The sequence below is a fragment of the Carcharodon carcharias genome, chromosome 2 (assembly GCF_017639515.1).
Source record: "Carcharodon carcharias isolate sCarCar2 chromosome 2, sCarCar2.pri, whole genome shotgun sequence".
Taxonomy (NCBI): Eukaryota; Metazoa; Chordata; class Chondrichthyes; order Lamniformes; family Lamnidae; genus Carcharodon; species Carcharodon carcharias.
In genome coordinates, this window is record NC_054468.1 from 155,463,525 (window position 1) to 155,485,161 (window position 21,637).

General features: G+C 41.8%; 1 protein-coding gene across 1 annotated transcript in view; it reads right to left on the bottom strand.

Annotated features, from left to right (window-relative positions):
- LOC121269593 (synaptojanin-2-like) overlaps positions 1–21,637 on the bottom strand; it is a 505,511-nt gene that overhangs the window by 269,514 nt on the left and 214,360 nt on the right. The window contains exons 19-20 of the mRNA XM_041174296.1: positions 16,300–16,518; positions 11,738–11,816 (exon numbers count right to left, since the gene is read on the bottom strand). Coding sequence (XP_041030230.1) covers positions 11,738–11,816; positions 16,300–16,518 — 298 coding nt within the window. The remainder of the gene's footprint in view (positions 1–11,737; positions 11,817–16,299; positions 16,519–21,637) is intronic.

Sequence of the window (21,637 nt, forward strand, 5' to 3'; positions counted from 1 at the left end):
AATGATGAACCACTCCATGAAATCACCCTTTAAACCTCTACAATCTAAGGAGAACAATTCCAGATTCTCTAGACTCTCCACATGACTGAAGCCCCTCGTCCCAGCCCCATTCTATAGTAAATCTCTTCTGCAACTACTCCAAGGCTCTGACATCCTTCCTAAAATGCAATGCTATTTGAAATATTAATTTTGTTGCAAGTCAAAGTTTTGTATTATAATTTTCCTCAATTCTGTGTATATTAAAGAAGATAAAGTGCCTCTTATTCCCCGTCTCCCACAAATTATTATAAATCATCTTGGGGCACTCAAATTCAGTTCTGGAGGTACTGCATTCTACCTGAGGCTGTAGTCTGCAGGCAGACACTCTCAGGCCAGAGTTTGCCCACCATGAGCATATCATTGCGCTTCAAACTTAATTAAGTGGAATTATGAGGGCATGAAGACAGAGCTGGCTAAATTGAACTGGGAAATTTGGCTAAGGAATAGGTCAATAGAGATGCAGTGACAGACCTTTAAGGAGGTATTTCAGAATACTCAGAAAAGATACTTTCCAATGAGAAAGAAAGATTCAAAGGGAATGGCACACCATCTGTGGTTAACTAAAGTAGTTAAAGCTAGTATCAAATTTAAAGAAAAAGTGTATAATTTTTCAAAGATGAGTGGCAGATCAGGAGACTGGACAGAATATAAAGAACAGCAAAGAATGGCTAAAAGATTAATAGGGAGAGGAAAATTAGAGTACGAGAGAAGTTAGCTAGAAATATAAAAACAGTAAGAGTTTCTTCAGGTACTTAAAAAGGAAAAGAGTAAGTAAAGTGAGTACTGGTCCCCGAGAGAGTGAGAAAGAGGAATTAATAATGGAAAAAAAGGAAAGGGGGGTTGAACTGAACAGATATTTTGTATCTGTCTTCACTGTAGAGGATTCAGGTAGCATCCCAGGAATAAGTGTGAATCAGGAGGTGAAAGGGAGGGAGGAACTTGAAACAATTACAATCACCAGGGAAAGGATACTGAGAAAATTATTAGAACTAAAAGCTGACAAGTCCCCAGGTCCTGGTGGACTTCACCCTAGGATCTTAAAAGAAATGCTGAAGCAATAGATGCATTGGTTTTAATTTTCCAAAATTCCCTATGTTGTGGAAGGGTCCCATCAGATTGAAAATAGCCATTGTGACTCTTCTTTTCAAGAGCTGAGAAAGACAGAAAGCAGGTAACTATAGGCCAGTTAGCTTAACATCTGCCATAGGGAAATTGCTGGAATTTATTATTAAGGAGGTCATAGCGGGGCACTTAGAAAATCTCCGTGTAATCAGGCAGAATCAACATGGTTTTGTGAAAGGGAAATCATGTTTTATTAATTGATTGGAGTCCTTTGAGGGAATAAAAAGCAATACGGATAAAGGGGAACTTGTAGGTGTGGTGTACCTGGATTTCCAGAAGGCATTTGACAAGATGCCACATCAAAGATTACTACACAAAATAAAAGCTCATTGTGTAGGGGGTAACATATTAGCATGGATAGAGGGTTGGTTGGCTAACAGGAAGCAGAGGGGAATAAAGGGGCCTTTTCGGGTTGGTGAGATGTGGCAGGTGGAGTGCCACAGGGATCAGTGCTGGGGCCTCAACTATTTACAATTTATATCAAATACTTAAATGAAGGGACCAAATGCATGGTTACTAAATTTGCTGATGACACAAAGATAGATAGGAAAGTTAGCTGTGAATAGGGCATGAAGAGTCTTTGAAGGGACATAGAAAGGTTGAGCGAGTGGGCAAAAATTTGGCAGATGGAGTGGATATATATGTGGGAAAGTGTGAACTTTCCAAATTTGGCAGGAAAGAATGGAAAAGCAGCATATTATTTAAGTGAAGAGAGATTACAGAACTCTGAAGTACAGAGGGATCTGGGTGCCCCAGTACACAAATGAGGAAAGGTTAGTATGCAAGTACAGCAAGTGATTAGGAAGGCAAGTGGAATGCTGTCATTTATTGCAGGGGAATGGAATATTACCTGCAGTCAGGGACTCGAGAAGCATTCCAACCCATTCAACTGCAGGGATTGAAGAAACAGTGAAAAAACAACAAACTGTGATGTCACAGGAAACTCATAAGTTGATTTGTCAGTAAGTTCTTAGGGCAAGGGACTGTGTATAAATAGTCGGGTTAGTTCATTATTTTGAAGCAAGGCCTATAAACACCTGGATAAGAAAGAAAAAGCAAAACTTAAAACTTCACGACTTAGGTAATTTATTGGTAACTGTACAATTTTATTATTGTTAAGGTAGTGCAGTAGTCCCCTGAGGGCATCCCACTTTTTAACAGGTACTCAGTTTTGAGTACCAACAGGAGAAACAGTTTCTCTGGAGAAAGCAGCGAAAGTTATGACCAGAGCACCATGGGTGGCTCAGCTGTGCAGGGAGGGAGGAGAAAAGACAGCAGAGCAATAGTGGTAGGGGATTCTATAGTTAGGGGAACAGACAGGTGCTTCTGTGGTCACAGATGTAATTCCAGGATGGTACGTTGCCTCCCTAGTGCAAGGATCATGGATGTCACCGAGTGGCTACACAGCATTCTGAAGGGTGATGGTGCACATCATAGGTCATGGTTCACAATAATATAGGTAGAAAGGGGAATGAGGTCCTGAAGGCTGAGCTTAAGGAGTTAGAAAAGAGATTAGCGAATGGACCTCAAAAGGTAGTAATCTCCAGATTACCCCCAAGGTCACATGCTAGTGAGTACTGAAATAGGAGAATACACCAGATGAATGCATGGCTGGAGAGATGGTGCAGGAAGGAGAACTTCAGATTTCTGGGGCACTGGGACCGGTTCTGAGGAAGGTGGGATCTGTACAAGCCTGACGGTCTACACCTGAACAGGACGGGGGCGAATATCCTCGCTAGGGGGATTTGCTAGTGCTGTTGGGGAGGGTTTAAACTAGATTGGCAAGGGGATGGGATCCTGAGGGCAAATTCAGATAGGACAAATGCAGAGCAGGAAGTGAAGATGGAGAATTATTGAGTGACTCTGAAAGACAGGAGAAGCACAGGTTAAAAATTGTGCAGCGCAGGAATTTGGCAGTGTTAAAAGCTACTTATGTAAATGCAAAGAGTATAGCAAACAAAGCTGATGAGCTTAGGGTACAGATAGAAACATGGTAGTATGGTATCATTGCTACAATAGAAACTTGACTTAAAGAGGGGCAAAATTAGTAGCTCAGCATCCCTGGATATAGGGTTTTCAGGCAGGATAGAGAGGGAGCTAAAAAAAAAGTTCGGGGTGTAGCATTATTGGTTAAATAATCAATTACAGGAGGGTTTAGGTGGGGAGTCCAGAACCAGGGGTCACAATCTGAGGATACGGGGTAGACCATTTAGGACTGAGATGAGGAGAAATTTCTTCACCCAGAGAGTGGTGAGCCTGTGGAATTCGCAACCACAGAAAGCGGTTGAGGTCAAAACGTTATATGTTTTCAAGGAATTAGATATAGCTCTTTGGGCAAAAGGGTTCAAAGGATATGGGGAGAAAGCAGGAGCAGGCTATTGAGTTGGATGATCAGCCATGATCATGATGAATGGTGGAGCAGGCTCGAAGGGCCGAATGGTCTACTCCTGCTCCTATTTTCTATGTTTTTATGTTTCCATATAGCAAATGAATCATCAAATGAGACTATATGGGTTGAGCTCTGAAATAAAAAAGGGGCAGCCACACTACTAGGGGTGTACTATAGACCTCCAAATAGTGAGAGGGAAATAGAAAAGCAAATAAGTAGGCAAATTTCTGAGTAGAAAAACAATAGAGCACTAATAGTTGTGAAACTCAACTACCCTAATATCAACTGGGATACAAACAGTGTGAAGGGCACAAAATTCTTCAACTTGCATTCAAGAGAACTTTTTTAGCCAGCACGTAATAAGCCCTATGAGATGGAGTGGCAATTCTAGATTTAGTGTTAGAAAATGAAGCTGGGCAAGTAGATGAAGTAGCAGTGGGGGACCATTTTGGAGATAGTAACCATAATATGGTTAGATTTAGCATAATTATGGAATAGGATAAAGACAGAACAGGAGTAAAAGTTCTGAACTGGGGTAAGACAGATTTTACAAAGCTGAGAGGTGATCTGGTGAAAGTGGACTGTTTACAGCTACTTGACGGGAAATCAGCGACAGACCAGTGGCAAGGCATTCAAAAGTGAGATTTTGCGACAGTCCCCACAAAGGAAAAGGGTGGTACTGCCAAATCTAGAGCCCCTGGTTATCTGGAAGCATACAGGATAAGATAAAGCAGAAAAAGAAAACTTATGACAGTTACAAAATAAATAATACATTAGAAAGCCTAGGGGAGTATAGAAAATACAGGGATGAAGTGAAAAACAAAATCAGGAAAGCAAAGAGAGGATGTAAAAAAAATATTGGCAGGTAAAATCAAGGAAAACTCAAAGATGTTTTACCAGTACATTAAGAGCAAGAGGTTAACTAAGGAAAGGGTAGGACCTGTCAAGAATGTACTTATGCTTTGATGCAGGAGATGTGGGCAGGATTCTTAATGAGTGCTTTATCTCTGTCTTCACAAAGGAGATGGATGATGCCGACATTCTAGTTAAAGAGGAGGAGTGTGATATGTCAGGTACAATAAGGACAGTGAGAAAGGAAGTACTGGAGAGACTGACATCCTTGAAGGTGGATAAATCACCAGATCTGGATGGAATGTATCTCAAAAGAAGCCAGAGAGGAAATAGCGGATGCCCTGAGGACCATTTTTCAATTCTCACTAGATACAGGAGAGGGACCAGAGGATTGGAGATATGCAGTGGATGCTGTCTACATGGATTTTAGTAAGGCACTTGACAAGGTCCCACATGGCAGGCTGGTCAGAAAAGTAAAAGCCGATGGGATACAGGGGAATGTGGCAAGTTGGATCCAAAATTGGCTCAGCGACAGGAAATAATGGGTAATGACCGATGGATGTTTTTGCAAATGGAAAGAGGTTTCCAGTGGTGGACTCAGTGTTGGATCCCTTGTTGTTTGTGGTAAATAATGATTTGCACAAATGTGTGAGGCAAGACCGGGAGATTTGCAGATGACAATAAAATCGGCAGTATAGTGATAGTGAAGAGGATAGCTGTGGATTTCAGAATGATATCAATGGTTTGGTTGAGGGAGCGAAAAAGTAGCAAATGGAATTCAATCTGGAGAAGTGTGAGGTTATGCATTTTGGGAGTGGAAGCAAAAGCAAGGGAATACTCAATAAATGGGAGGATATTGAGAGTGGTAGAGGTTGTGAGAGACATTGGAGTGCATGTTCACAGGTCCCTGAAGGTGGCAGAACAGGTAGATAAGGTGGTAAAGAAAGTATATGGGAGGTTTTCCTTTATTGCACAAGGTATAGAATACAAAAGCAGGGATGTAATGCCGGAATTGCGTGCAGTTCTGGTAACCACATTACAGGAAGGACATAATTGCTCTGGACAGAGTTCATAGGAGATTTACAAGAACGTTGCCAGGGCTATGAGGAAAGATTGGGTCGGCTGGGGTTGTTTTCCTTAGAACAGAGGAGGCTGAGGGATGACTTGGTTGACACGTACAAAATTATGAAGGGCCTAGATGGAGTAGACAAGAAATACTTGTTTCCCCTGGTGGAGAGGTCAATTACCAGGGGGCACAGATTTAAGGTGATTGGTAGAAGAATTAGAGGAAATATTAGGAAAAAACCTTTTCATCCAGAAGGTGGCAGGTGTTTGGGATTCACTGCCTGGGTTGGTGGTTGAGGCAAAAATCCTCAGCTCGTTTAAAAGTTACTGGATCTGCACCTGAAATGTTGTGACCTGCAAGGCTATGGACCAGGTATTGGAAAGTGGGATTATAATGGGTGGCTTGTTTTTTCAGCCAGCGCAGACATGATGGGCTGAATGGCCTCTTTCTGTGCCATAACTTTTCTATGGTTCTATTAAAGCAGGGATGTTTTGCTACAGTTGTACAGGGTGTTGGTGAGATCATATCTAGAGTAGTGTGTACAGTTTTGGTCTCCCTATTTAAGAAAGGATATAAATCTATTAGGAGGTTCACTCAACTGATACCCGGGGTGGTGGTGGGAGGAGAGGTTATCTTACGAGGAAAGGTTGACAGGCTGGGCCTGTATCCATTGGAGTTTAGAAGATTGAAGGTCATCTTATTGAAACATATAAAATCCTAAGGGGACTTGACAGGGTGGATGCTGAAAGGATGGTTCCCCTTATGGGATAGCCTAGAACTAGGGGATACAATTTAAAATAAGGGGTTCTCATTTAAGACAGAGATGAGAAGAATTTTTTTCTCTCAGAGGGTTGTGAATCATTGGAACTCTCTTCCCCAGAGAGCAGTGGAGGCTGGGTCAATGAATATTTTTAAGAATAGATAGATTCTTGACCAACAAGGGAGTCAAAGATTATTGGTGATAGGTGGAAATGTGAAGTTGAGGCCACAATCAGATCAGCCATGATCTTATTTAATGGTGGAGCAAGCTCAAGGGACCGAATGGCCTATTCCCGCTCCTAATTTTTATGTTTGTATGTTTGTATATAAAGGGTCCACACTTTATCAACCAACCAAGCTGAAGCCACTGGGGGTGCACCTCATATCAGTGCTGGATAGTTGCAAGAAAAGCACTATAAGGGTGAAACTTAAACTATTTTTGTGCTTTCCATTAAAATTACCTTTTTGGCTTGTCAGATTTGTAAGCAGTTTACTTTTAAAGTAGAGGATGAGCCTGCAATGTCAGGATGCCATGCATATGGCACTGAGGTTAGGGTTTTTTTCCTATTTAAGAACAGGTAGAGCAGGCACTAAGGACTGTTAATATGGAGAATGTTTGGGGAAGATTTGAGGGTAACGAGTAAAGCAAAAAAAATGCTTGGGGATTAATTGATCCTGACCACACCTGGCTCCATGCTGATGTCATTGTGCTCTTCTTTTACTCCTTGCCTTTGTCTGAGTTCTCCCCACTTCATCGGATAAGGGAACATAAACCATAAGAAATAGGAGTAGGAGAAGAGCATATTGCCCGTCAACTCTTTGAATGAGGGAATTTCTCCTCATCTTATGTCTTAAATGAATAGCCCCTTACCCTGAGACTGTGCCCCCTTGTTCTAGGTTCCCCAGCCAGGGGAAACAACCACTCAGTATTGACCCTGTCAAGCCCCTTCATAATCTTGAATGTTTCAATGAGATTGCCTCTCATTCTTCGAAATTCCAGAGACTATGGAGCCAATTTATGCAGCCTGTAATTGTAGGACAACCCAGTCATCCCAGGGACCAATGTAGTAAAGTTCATTGTACTGCCTCCAATGCAAGTATATTCTTCCTTTAATATGGAGTCCAAGTTGCACAGTGCTCCAAGTGCGGTCTCACCAAAGCGCCATTCAATTGTAGCAACACTTCTTTATACTTGTACTCCAATCCCAATTAAATAAAGGCCAATATGCCATTTGCTTTCCTAATGCTGTACTTGCATGCCAACTTCGTGCTCCTTGTGCGAATACACCCAAGTCGCTGTGAACATCAACATTTAAAACTTTTGCATGATTTAAAAAATTTCTGCTTTTCTATTCTTACAAACAAAGTGAATAACCTCACACTTCTCCACATTATATTCCATCTGCCACCTTGCTGCCTACTCACTTAATCTGTCGACATCTCTTTGCAACCTCTCTGTTGCTTGCATTTACACCTAACTTTGTATCATCAGCAAACTCTTTGGCCAGGATTTTATGGTCCCTCCCAGCCGGAAGGATATTACAGTCCCGCTGAACTCAACGGAGATTTAGATGGCTCACCACATCCGCCAGGGGAGGCATGCTGCGGCGGGACTGCAAAATCCCAGCCTTTGTTTCTTCGCCTAAGTTATTAATAAAAATTGTAAATAGTTAAGGCTATCTTGCTGCACTCTGGTACATTTTTTTCTGCTGATATTAATTTTCTTAATTTCCTCACTCTTTTTAGCCACTAGGTTACCCTCTATTTCTGTTATGAAACTTGTGTTTTCTATTGTGAAGATGGACACAAAATATTTGTTCAATGTCTCTGTATCTCCTCACACCCCCTGATAATTTCTAATATCTCTGCTTCTAAGAAACCAAAGGTTGCTTTAGTTACTCCCTTTATATATACGAATCTGTTTTCATATTTCTGGCTAGTTTACTCACATTCTATTTTCTTTTCCTTTTCATCAACTTTTTAGTGGCCCTTTGCTAGTTTCAAAAACACTCCCAATCTTCACATTTACATTCTTGGCAAAATTATAAGCTTTTTTTTAATCTAATACTATTCATAACCTCCTTAGTAAGCTACGGATGAATCTTTCATGCTGATTTTCTGTTTATCAATGGAATATAATTTTGTTGAACATTTTGAATTCTTGTTTGTAATTGGAATATGTTGTTTTCAAACTTAAGGTGCAATCTGAAGTAGAGGCAAGGTTTGATCGGGGTAGTCAGCATGGCTCTGTCAGAAGGAGGTCATGCCTAACAAATTTGATTGAATTTTTTGAGGGGGTGACCATGTGTGTAGATGAGGGTAGTGCAGTTGATGTAGTTTATATGGATTTTAGCAAAGCCTTTGACAAGGTCCCACATGGGAGACTTATAAAGAAGGCGAATGCACATGGGATACAGGGTAATTTGATAATTTGGATTCAAAATTGGCTTAGTTGTAGGAGACAGAGGGTGATGACAGAAGGATGCTTTAGTGACTGGAAGCCAGTGTCCAGTGGCGTACCACAGGGATCTGTGCTCGGTCACCTATTATTTGTCATTTATATAAATGACATAGATGACCATGTGGGGGATAGGATAAGTAAATTTGTGGATGACACAAAGATTGGCCGGGTGGTTAACAGTGAGGTTGAGTGTCTTGGGCTACAGGAAGATATAGACGGGATGGTCAAATGGGCAGATAAGTGGCAGATGGAATTTAACCCTGAAAAGTGTGAGGTGATACACTTTGGAAGGAGTAATTTGACAAGGAAGTATTCAGCGAACGGCATGACACTAGGAAGTTCTGAGGAACAAAGGGACCTTGGCGGGAGTGTCCATAGATCTCTGAAAGCAGAGGGCATGTTAGTGGGGTGGTGAAAAAGGCATATGGGGCACTTGCTTTTATCAATCGAGGCATAGATTACAAAAGTAGGAAGGTCAAGTTGGAGTTGTATAGAACCTTAATGAGGCCACAGCTGGAGTACTGTGTGTAGTTCTGGTCACCACATTATAGGAAGGATGTGATTGCACTGGAGGGGGTGCAGAGAAGATTCTCCAGGATGTTGCCTGGGATGAAACATTTAAGTCATGAAGAGAGATTGGATAGACTTGGGTTGTTTTTGTTGGAGCAGAGAAAACTGAGGGACGACCTGATCGAGGTGTATAAGATTATGAGGGGCATGGACAGGGTGGATTGGGAACAGCTGTTCCCCTTAGTTGAAGGGGCAGTCACGAGGGGGCAGTCACGAGGGGGCATAAGTTCAAGGTGAGGGGCAGGAGGTTTAAGGGGGATGTGAGGAAAATCATTTTTACCTAGAGGGCGGTGACGGTCTGGAATGCACTTCCTGGGAGGGTGGTGGAGGCGGGTTGCCTCACATCTTTTAATAAGTACCTGGATGAGCACTTGGCACGTCATAACATTCAAGGCTATGGGCCAGGTGTTGGTAAATGGGATTAGGTAGGTAGGTCAGGTGTTTCTCACGTGTCGGTGCAGAGTCGATGGGCCGAAGGGCCTCTTCTGCACTATGATTCTGTGAATTCAATTGTCTTATGGTCACCATTATTGTTCTTTATTTGTCTGCATTCCTCTTATCATAGTGAGATTGTGCAAGATGCAGAGCACATCACAATGCAGAAGACTCCGTGGGCTTCTACTGCAATGAGACCAAGACCCATCCAGACATCAAAAGAAGTGCTTGGAATGCTCAGTTGTGTGCTCGATGATCATCTAATCTTTCAGCATCTGCCCTGTCAACTTTTTATAAATTTTATTCAATTAGATCTCATTCTTCTAAATTCCAGGGAATATAGGCCGAGTCTGCTCAATCTCTCCTCTTAGACAATTCCCTCATCCCAGGAACTAATCTAATGAACTTTAGTTTCCCTAGAAGGATTGCAACAAAGACCTTACTTAGGTAAGGAGATCAAAACTACATGCATTACTCCAGTTGTAGCCTCACCAATGTCCTGTATAAGTGTAGAGAGACTTCTTTACTCTTATACTCCAAACACTTTGTAACAAAAGCTAACATACCATTTGCTTTCCCAATTGTTTGCTGTACCTACATGTTAACTTCCCATCATTAATATTCAAGGATACCCAGGTCCCTCTGAATGCATAAATTTCCTAATCTTTCACTAATCAATTTTTTTTTTAATTTTGCCTACCAAATTAGATAACTTCACCATATTGTACTTCATCTGTCATGTTGTTGCCCACACACCAAACTTGTCTACATTCCTCTGCATCCTCTTTGTATCTTCCCCACAGTTTGGTTTCCCACCTAACTTTGTTTCCTCATCAAACTTGGCTACGTTACAGTCAGCCCCCTTCATCTAAGAAATTAATATAGATTGTAAACAGCTCAGGCCCAAGTACTGATCCTTGTGAAACCTCAGCAGTTACAGCCTATCCAACTGAAAATGTCCCATTTATTCCTGCTCTTTGCTTCATGTCCATTAAGTAATCCTCAATCCATGTTAATATATTAACCCCAATCCCAATTTTGTGCAATAACTTCTTCTGTGGTGCTTTATCAAATGCTTTTTGAAAATCCAAATACATGTACTACATCTACTTGTTTTCCCTTATGCATCCTAACAGTCACATCATCAAAAAATTCGAATAGATTTGTCAAACATGATTTCCCTTTCACAAAATCAAGTTGCCTCTGTTTAATTATATTATGATTTTCTAAATTCCCTGTTACCACACTTCTAGTAACAGATTCTAGCATTCTGCCTCAGACTGATTTTCAGCTAACTGGCCTATAGTTCCCCATTTTCTCTCCTCCTCCTTTCCTAAATAGTGGGAAAATGTTTGCTACCTTGCAATCCTTCCAATAGTACTGAAGGAATTCTGGAAAATTAAAACCAATGCATTCACTACCTCTGCTGTCACCTCTTTTAAAATCCCAATATTCAGGTCGTCAGGTCTAAGGGATTTGTTGCCACTTGGTCTCATTATTTTGAAAACCACTCCACTAGGTTTTACTGAACAGATTCAGTGCAGAACAGACACCTATTTTTACATGCTAGAAGTGGTTTGGGGTTCTAATCAAATGCAATTTGAATACGTTGAGATTACTGCGTGCTTAGGTCAACACCTGACTCATTTAACAAAACTCTGATGTTAAGGTAGGGCAAAGCAGCAGCCAGGCAGTAAAAAGAAAGTGAGTCCTAAATCTTATTTCATTGATTTTACTGTCCCATTTCCACTGGGCGGAAGGAGTTAAAATTGCTCCAGTGGCTTATTCTATATATTCTCAGTACAGAAATGATTATCTTGTGTATGTTATGATCAGATGAATCACTAATTAGTTGCATATTACGCTAAAAAGTGTCTGACTAGAAGATAAAATGTTGGCATATTGTGACAAGTTGTACCTCATACACACGCATACAAAGCACGTTCATAAATTCAGTTTCTGCACAATTAAAATGATTGACACATTTTAATTCAACGTGCTGAGGCATAAAATGGAGACCATTCTGCATCAAAACCAGACTTACCTTTCTTCCATCTAGATCCAAAACTTTCAGAGCCATCCGGCTATCCTGAAAAGTTACCAGCATCTGTCCATGATCAAACCTAACAGGAATATAGCAATACAATTATTGTACCGCCATGTCAAGCAGTCTTTAGCAAAACCTATGTGAGAAATGCAGCTCACATCAGGATCAATTCGATAAGGTAGACGCTGAGAGATTGTTTCTGCTGGTCAGGGAATCTAAACCCTGAAAGGCAAGTCTCAGCACAAGGGGCCTATCATTTAGGACAGAGAGGAGGAAAAATTATTTCACTCAAAAGAGTTTTGAATCTTTGGAATTCTCTACCCGAGAGGGTTGTGGATGCTCCATCATTGAATACGTTTAAGGCTAAGATAGACAAATTTTTGGTCTCTCAGGGAATCAAGGGATGTGGGAAGTTGGCAGGAGTTGAAGCATAAGATCAACCATGATTGTACTGAATGGTGGAGCAGGCTCAATGGGCTCTACTCCTGGTCCTATTTCTTGCGTTCTTGTGAACAGGGTAGTCAGTCACAACACATCAATACACATCAATAACATTAATCTACTGCAGCAAATTCTTTTCAGTTTTCTAGAAGTTGTGTGTACAAGGTTTAGGTTAACAATGTCATTGGACTCTGTTGCTATTAACACAATGAAAGCAGATACTGAAGCAGCCTGTTTCCATATGCAGCAAGACCCTGACAACATTCAGGCTTGGGCTGATAAGTGGCAAGTAACATTTGTGCCATTCAAGTGCCAGGCATTGATGATTTCCAACAAGAGAGCATCTAACCATCTCTCCTGGACATTCAATGGCATTACCATCGCTGAATTCCCCCACTATCACCATGCCGGGGATTACCATTGACCAGAAACTAAACTGGGCCAGGCATATAAATACTGTGGCTACAAGAGCAGGTCAGAGGCTGGGAATTCTGCAGCGAGTAACTCAGCTCCTCAAAGGCTGTCCACCATTTATAAGGCACAAGTCAGGCATGTGATGGAATACTGTCCACTTGCTTGGATGAGTGCAGCTCCAAAACACTTAAGCAGCTTGAACCCATCCATGATAAATTGGCCTGCTTGATTGGCACCCCATCCACCGCCGACACACAGTAGCAGCAGTGTGTACCATCTACAAGATGCACTGCTGCAATTTACCAGGCCTCCTTCGACAGCACCTTCCAAACCCACAACCTCTTCCACCTAGAAAGAAGCACAAGGCCCCTCCAAGCCACAACCATCATGACTTGAAAATATATCGCTGTTTCTTGACTGTCGCTGGGTCAAAATCCTGGAACTCCCTTTCTAACAGCACTGTGGGTGTACCTACACCACATGGACTGCAGTAGTTCAAGAAGGTGGCTCACCACGACCTTCTCAAGGGCAATTAAGGATGGGCAATAAATGCTGGCCTCACCAGCAACCCCCATATCTCCTGAATGAATTTTTAAAAAGGCTCAAAATTCCAATACTTGACAACAGGAATTCATTAGCAACGCATAGGAACATAGGAACAGAAGTAGGCATTTAGCTCCTCCAGTCTCTTCAGCCATTCAGTGAGATCATGGCTGAATTGTGACCTAACTCTATATACTTGCCTTCGCCCCATATCTTTTAATACCCTTGGTTAACAAAAATCTAAAAATCTCAGATTTAAAATTAACAATTGATCTAGCATCAGTTGCCATTTGCAGAAGAGAGTTCCAAACTTCTACCACCCTTTTTGTGTAGAAGTGTTTATAAATTTCATTCCTGAAAGGTCAGGCTCTAGTTTTTAGATCATGTCCCCTAATCTTGCAGGAACATAGGAGCAGGGGTAGGCCATTTGGCCTGTTGAGTCTGCTCCGCCATTCAATGTGATCATGGTTGATCATCTACCTCAACGCCACTTTTGCGCACTATCCTCATATTCCTTGATGTCATTGGTCTCCAGAAATCTGTCAAGAAATCAAGGTTTCTGTTTTGAACATACTCAATGATTAAGCTTCCACAGGCCTTTGGGGTAGAGAATTCCAAAAATTCACCACCCTCTGAGTGAAGAAATTCCTCCTCATCTCAGTCTTAAATGGCCTGCCCCTTATCCTTATATTCTCCAACCAATGGAAATAGTTTCTCTTCATTAACCCTGTTTCCCTTTATCTCTTGAACACTTTGATCAAATCACTCTTTAACCTTAATTAAAGAAAGTACAACCCTAGTTAGTTTGTGGAATCTCTCCTCCTAATTCAACCCTTAGAGACCAGGGATCTTTCTAGTAAATCTACACTGCATTCCTTCCAAGGCCCATATATTTTTCTGAAGATGCGGTGCCAATAACTGCTCACAGAACTCCACGTGTGGTTTAACCAGGGCTTTGTTTAACTGATGCATGACTTTTATCCCCTTGTACTCTAGCCCTCTAGACGTAAAGGCTAGCATTCTATTCAGCCTTTTGATTACTTTCTGTCCCTGTTTGTGACTGTTTAATGTTCTATGTATCTGGACCCCTAAGTCTCTTTGTACCTCAACTGTTTTTCACCATTTATAAAGTACTCTGTTCTATCCTTTTCAGATCTAACTACATTAAGATCAATTTTCCACAGTTTTTCCCATTTACTTGATCTATCATTATGGATCTATCAACATGAAGGTAAATATAGAACCGTCAAAGTGAAATAGGTTACACATTATGAAACATGCTACAAGAGAGAAATACTATAGATGCTTGAAATTTTAAAAAGATGGAACATTCAGGAAATATTCAGCAAGAATGGAAGCAGCTATGGGGACAGAAAGAAAGTTAACAGGCTGAATTTTCATCCTACGGACAAGCAGGAAGAGTTGGGAAATTCCACTGCTCGACTCACCTGCCTTGAGAGAAAGTGCCAGCAAAGACTGGATTTTTGTTGCGTGTGTGACAGGAATCGGGCCCGCTGCCCCCATAAAGAGTTCAGAGGGAGTCAAAGGCGCTGCCGAGTGCAGAGGCAGGCTGTTTAAACGGCCCACCTTCATCCCAGTTGTGTTAATAATAGAAAAACAAAGAACAACCCTTTAGCCCTCACCTCTGGCACTCCCCATGCCCTAACCATGCCAACTCATGCTCACCACCTACTCCCCCATGACTCCACATACCCTTCGAGCCAAGCTATCCCCATCTACCCACCTCTAATGGACCCTCATATCCTCCATGCCAACCTATGGTGCTTCCATGCCATTCATCCACCACACACTTTGTACAGAACCAATGAGCCCTGTAGTAACAATGGGATGTGTGAAAAAGCTTTAAAAAAAATCATTCATTCATAACTTTCTACTTCCTTAAAAAATAACTTCTTTCATTACAGCTCTATAAAAAGTGTCAATCATCCAGACCCCTTAGAGTATCAATAACTGAAACAACAAACACTTAAAACCTCTTTAGCTTGTGTAAACAAACATTGTGCAATTGACAGAATAGGTCAGAGAGAAAGAGCTGCCAAGCACCATTTTCTGTGAGGCATAGCTGTTTCAATAATCTAATGGATATCTGAGCTCTCAGCCAAGCCTCATTATACATTCTTGGCTGAGAGTTTTAGTGGGTGCATGGGCATGGAACTGCTATAGCTTGGCATGGAGGGTATGGGTAAGACCTTTTGAACTTATCTTTCAAAAAGGCTCCCTCATCAAGACTATGGTTCACAACAGCTCTTAAGGTGCTCTAAGCCATTAGTCCTTTAAAGATGGCCCAACTCCACAAAAATTGCAGAGCACTAGGACATGCCTATTCCTGTAATGAAGCCAGCCTATTCCTGTAATGGAGCCAGCCAGGTCGAGTGTGCAGGCTGGGACTCGCAACCCACACACACCCTGAACCCGCAATGGTGAAAACTGGGGGTGCTGGGAATGTGTCAGGAATCCTGGAACTGGGTCCTGGCCACCAATTTTACATCTCCATAGAGTCTCCATGACTCCATGAAAACTCAGCCCAACATTTCAGGTCGATGATTCTCTATTCCATTCATTCTGAAGAAAGGTCATTGACTGGAAGGTTAACTCTGGGCTGGATTTTACCAGTCCTCTGGAACAGTCTGGGAGATGGATGGCCCCATAAAGTAGTGAGGGAAGGTGCAGTCACCTTCCCACTGCCATGGCATTTTACCAGCAGTGGGGAAGTTTGAAGACAGCCCTCTGCTGCATGTGGAGACTGCCTGGTGAACCTTGAAGGCCTCCCTGTAGGATCAGAGCAAGGGGCAGGGGCTCTTTTTTGAGCACGGAGGAGGCCTCCCATAAATGGCTGAAGTGGGGTTTCCCCCAGCTCATTATCGAGGACCCCAGCAGTGTCAATAAAATTCCGGCCTCTACTTCTCTCTCCATCAATGCTGCCAGACCTGCTAAATATTTCCAGCACTTTTTGTCTTTATTAAACATGCTATTCACAATTGAATGAGGTATGCAATAGATAGAAAGTTTCCTGTTTGTAATGGCACAACAATCAATAATGATCATCTTTGCCCAAGCTCTTCTCTAGGTTTTGATAAAAGACTAAGATAAAATTGAACCAACATTTTCACAGTTGTTTATGACTGGTAGCAACCTCTTACCTCACCAATAAAATAGTGCCATAACTCTGAAAACAATTAATTATTTCATTGCTTAGGTCATCTGGAAATGTCTCCCTTTCCTCATTGGTTGGTCCTTTGAGACATATCACCACAGTGGCATCTGATGGCCCCTGAGAGGATGTAATTTCTTGGAACACTTCCTCACGTGCAAAAATATCCACTTCCTGAATATTCACTTCAAAGATAGCTAACACAGGCCTGCATTTGAATTGTAAAGAGGGGAATAGTAAAAGTATGTAAAAAGAAAAATCAACATTAAAACTGGTCTGAATGCATTAACACTTAAGTAAACATCATCAAAGCTTTAACTGTAATATTACCATAGTTTAAAACATTCCCTACAGTGCTTTAAAAATCACAGCCTCTTCACAGCCAGACTTAAATACTGAAAATAATTCATTGGCAGTTAATTCTGCTAAAAAGAGACACCGAACAAAGATGATTTGCAATGTGTCAGATCCAGACCTGATATCAATGATGTCAATGCCACTATTCATACTTACCTGCACAGTGACAAGCCAAATTTCTAAGGTCAAAGGTGATAGACAAGTATAATGTGACTCAGTTGTACTGACCAGTAGAGTTTTCTAAAAGTTGGAACATCACTGCCTCAGTGATAGCACTCTCATAGCAACATCAGAAGATTGAAAAACTTTTATACATCAGTATACCAGTGCTCACTGCATTCAAAAACCTAAAACTTGGATAAATAATAAATATCACAAATAATCTCAGGTCCTATATAAACATATGATCACTTAGAACTGGATTTTCATGGAGTCTTCCTGACTCCGTGAACCTTTTAAAATGATGGACAGGATTCAGATGCAGAAGTCCCACTCCCATTTCTGACAGGTCAAATGTTTGCCTTCAAAGGGTGGGGGGGACAGGGTGTGATTCGCACAGGAAGGAAGCCTGACCTCAACAGGGCCATTTTCACTTAGTGTCAAGTCCAAACAGACCCAATATTAGCTGTTCCAAGGGTCTTAACCTACAGTGTGGAATCATAAATTAATGGAATCAAGTGTTCTTGAACAGCAGATAAGGTCTAGATAAGTGTCACAATCTTAAGTTTTTAAATCTCTGTTCTTTAAACATGAAAGAAAAAGCTTTAAGCTGTCAGTAAGATTTTTAAAAACCCTCTGATGCGTTGCTTTAATTGGCAGGCCATCTGGTGTAGGTTAGCAAAAACATGACCATCTGATTGTGCAATTTAAAGAATTATTTGCTGGCATTTCCCCCAAGGTCTATTATGATGCCATTATGAATACTTGGCTGAGTCTCAACCCCTAAAATTATCTCTGCAGGTGTTGAGTTCATGGTTTGACAGTTTAAAGAGGCAACTAAAGGATTAGCAGTCTTTGAGTTGGGGACTGAATAGATGTTTGTTTTTGTAAGAGATTAACTGCTCGAGGAGATTTAAAAGTTTTGAATGGGTTTCTTGAATGGGAGATTTTTCACCATGAAGTATGTATAAGAGCTTTATTAGATTATCAGAACTTTATGGCCAGAATTTTTACCTCATCGGCATTCGCCAGACCCCAACAAGTGTAAAATGACACACAATGACATCGGGCAAGCGTCCTGACATCATCGCACACTCACGCAATATTTCGGTTGGAGTTGGCAGTGTGGCCGTTGATAATTAACAGGCCTATTAAGGCCATTAAAGTCCTAATTAAATGTAATCTTTCGCTGCCCGTCCAACCTTATAGTTGGTGGGCAGGTGAAAAGGCCAAGCGGCCTTTGCACTTTTTAGAAAACCTCATCTACGGGCGGGATGTGGTTTCCAACAGCAACTACAAATAAAATTAAAATTTTAACATTTCATTAATAACTCTGTCACATGAGGGGGTATGTTTTTTTAACATTTTACAGTTCTTTATTTTTCATTTTCAAAACTCTTCATCTCCCTGAGGGAGCTCTGTGCCTCAGGAGAGCTTTCCCCATGCACATGCCTGACCTTGCACGCCTGCCCCCCACACAGGCAACGCTGAGTGCTGCAGTACATGTTTCACGCAGGGCAGGCCTTAATTGGCCCGATCACGGATGGTGGTCAGCTTCCCGAATGCCCCTGCTTGCCCCTCCAAGCCTGCCTGATGAGGGCAAAATTCTGCCCTATGTTTTTCATCTCCACATGGCTCTTGAGGTCTTACTCATGGGGGATACTGGGTGAGTTGGCATGGCAAATGGGTAAGAGTGGGGGTGTAGGTGAGGGCTGAGGGCTAACAGCATCTAAAACAACTAGTTGAAGTCACAGAGAACCGAGGTTGACCTTCTCAGCAGCCTGCCTCAGCACCCACCTGCCCTCGTGGCTATCTAGGATCTGCTTCCGGGTTTGGCAGACCCAACTTGATCCCATCCCTGCCTCCCCTGAGCACAACTTGGGTCTAATGCGGCCCTTTAAACTGAGGCGTTTCTGCCAAGTTGGGAAATTTCCTGACTAGAGCTACTCTCCTTAGTAGTGAAAATCTGGGCCTTAATGCTTTAATGAAAATAATTGATCTAAAAGCAAAACATAGCAAAAAGTTTCCAATCCCTTACCCTAGGGTCTTTCTATGGGGGCAGGGGGTTGATCTGATGGTGACGGAGCCTGCAGGACCAAAAGGAAGCATTCCTACCCCTCCTAGCCCACAAGCAGTGAAGGCATTTACCTTCTACCTGCTGCCAGGTTTACTGAGGCCTGGAAAACCCAGCAACCCACCATAAAACCTGCAAAGTAGGTTCAATCTGAGGTTGTCAAGCTCATTACTTTTTCCCACCTCCATTAAATCCAGGAGTAAGTGGGTTATGGTCAGGATCCAGATTTTACAAGTTTTTGACATAAACCCAACCCACAATTTTTCTAAAATTCAGCCCATTCACCCTGATAAACTTTGCTACGACAATGTAACTTACAGCTTACAACAAAACCTAAGACAGTTTTTATATCTTGATGATGGCAATTCACATTGAAATTTCTAAGGACCATATTTGACTATGTTGGAATGTAAAACTCAGAGTTAGAAGAGCAGCATGAATTCAGCTTTACCAACTTGCCCATAAGGAATTCACATGGAGCCTTATAAAAGAGAATGGTGATTTTCAGCACAAAAATGACTCCCTTGGGCCCATTCTGAAAAATCTCTACTAAAAGTTGCCCACAAGGAATTCACATGGAGCCTTATAAGAGAGACTGGGGGACAGCTTTCTCCAAACAGGCTTGGATATACAAGGTAAATGACAAGATAGTTCTCCTTTTAATTCAGTTCTTAATTCTTGATATCACCCAGCATTTTTCCAATGCCTCAACAGTATTCCCCAACCCAGCTGACCACAAAAATCAAGATCAAAGTTAGCAGAAAAGAAAGTCTGAAACTTTGTTGAGGTGACCTGTGGGTCCTTCTTGATGAAAAAGTGGGCCATTAAGCTTGAAAAGAAATGGCAGAACACAGGCGCCAGCTCCTAGGATCCCAAAGATAGCACAGCAATGCAGGGAGTTCCATGACCTTACCAGAGCTGGGAAAGTAAGACTCACCATTCTCACTCAAGAAAGTCATCATTGCGGAGGATTAGTTTGATTACGATGAAAGAGAAGGCAAAGATGGAGGAACAGAGGGGGATGCTTCCAGAGGAGCAATTGGAAGTGGATCCAGGTCTTGTTATTTACCTTGTTCTCAATGAGCTTGCAGACGAGGAGGAAATAAAAAGCCAGAGCACCCTCCTATTATCTTCACTGGAAGCATACTTGCCTCATCATCACTAGGTTACTCAAAATCAGCATCAGAGTAACTTAGCTCACCTGTACCAGGAACAGCAAAGAGATTATAGGTGGGGGCAGCTAGTCAGAGGAGGCCAAATAAACTAACTAGTTGAGACTAATAGTTCTAGGGACCAGGAAGATTTGAAAATGGGAGAGGAAGCTGCCATTTTCAGGACAGTCCAGTTGGAAAGTGGCCTGGACTAACAAGTAATCAGATTCTGACTTCACAAGTCCTTAATGGCCGATATTATTGAAACATCACAGGAACATTAAGGGGTTGAAGCTAATGAGAGGTGGATAGTTGCAACATAGTTTTAGTAGAACTGGCCCAAGGAAGTCACTTTTGTGCAAGAAATGAGCATTATGCCTTGATTATGATATTGTGTTGCACAAATTTGCAGGGTATACTGGTTTGATACCCAGTAATGTTTTCACGTCAAAATTACAAGACCACAGTAATAAATCAAGGTGTTAAAGTAGTCATGCAACTGTGTAGAAACAGTGATATACTCAAAGATGCCTTTAAAATATTTTATAAACAGTATGGTATGGTAGTATATTGTATATGTTACTTGACTAGTAATCCAAAGCTGCAGATTTGATTCACATCATATACCTGGATGTGAATATACATGGAGAAAAAGTAAAAATCCCATGAAGCTGTTGAATTGTTGCAAAACCCCAACTAGTTCACTAATATCTTTTAACGAAGGAAATCTGTCGTTCTTATCCATTTTGGAGTGTACATGACTCTGGTCCCACACCGATATGGCTGACACTTAACTGCCCTCAGAAGGGACCCAGCAAGTCGCTCAGTAATATCAAATTGCTACGAGGAACAAACTCAGATGGAGCACTCGGCTCCAATCTCGGCATCAAATTGAACACCACAAAGGCACACCCAGCCCAGTAGATGGTAATCTGCATTGAGGCCCTTTTGCCCATGTTTGGCCTAAACATCACCTGGAAGAAGCACTAAGGGTAGCAAGGGCCGGGATATACCTTGGCTGGAGGTCTTCATTATCCATCCCCAACAGTAGCATGGTAGTAACACTTCTGGCTGAGATGATAGAGTCCTGATGGACATCTCTGCCAGAATGGACTTGCAGCAGGTGGCAAAAGAACAAACACTAGGGAAAAAACCTACTTGACCTCATCCTTCCCAATCCACCTGTAACTGAGGTATCTGTCCATGAGGACTTCATGAGACTGAGGACTTCCTCCAACGAATCATGTGGCATTAACATTGTGTAAACTGGGATAGATCAAGAATAGGTCTAATAACTCTAAACTGGGCTTCCGTGAGGCAGTCTCGGCCATTAGCAACAGCATTGTATTGCATAACAACCTACAACCTGTTATATCATTCACTCCTCCACCATCATGCAAAAAAAAATGACAACCCCTGTAGAAGTGAATGACATGGCAGGAGCAGCATTAGGCATACCTGAAAATGAAGTACCAAGCTGATAAAGTTACAATGGAGGGCTGCATGCATGTTGAACAACAAAATCACCATGCTATAGATAAAACTAAAGAATCTAACAAGTCAACATTTCAGCTCAAAGGTCTGTA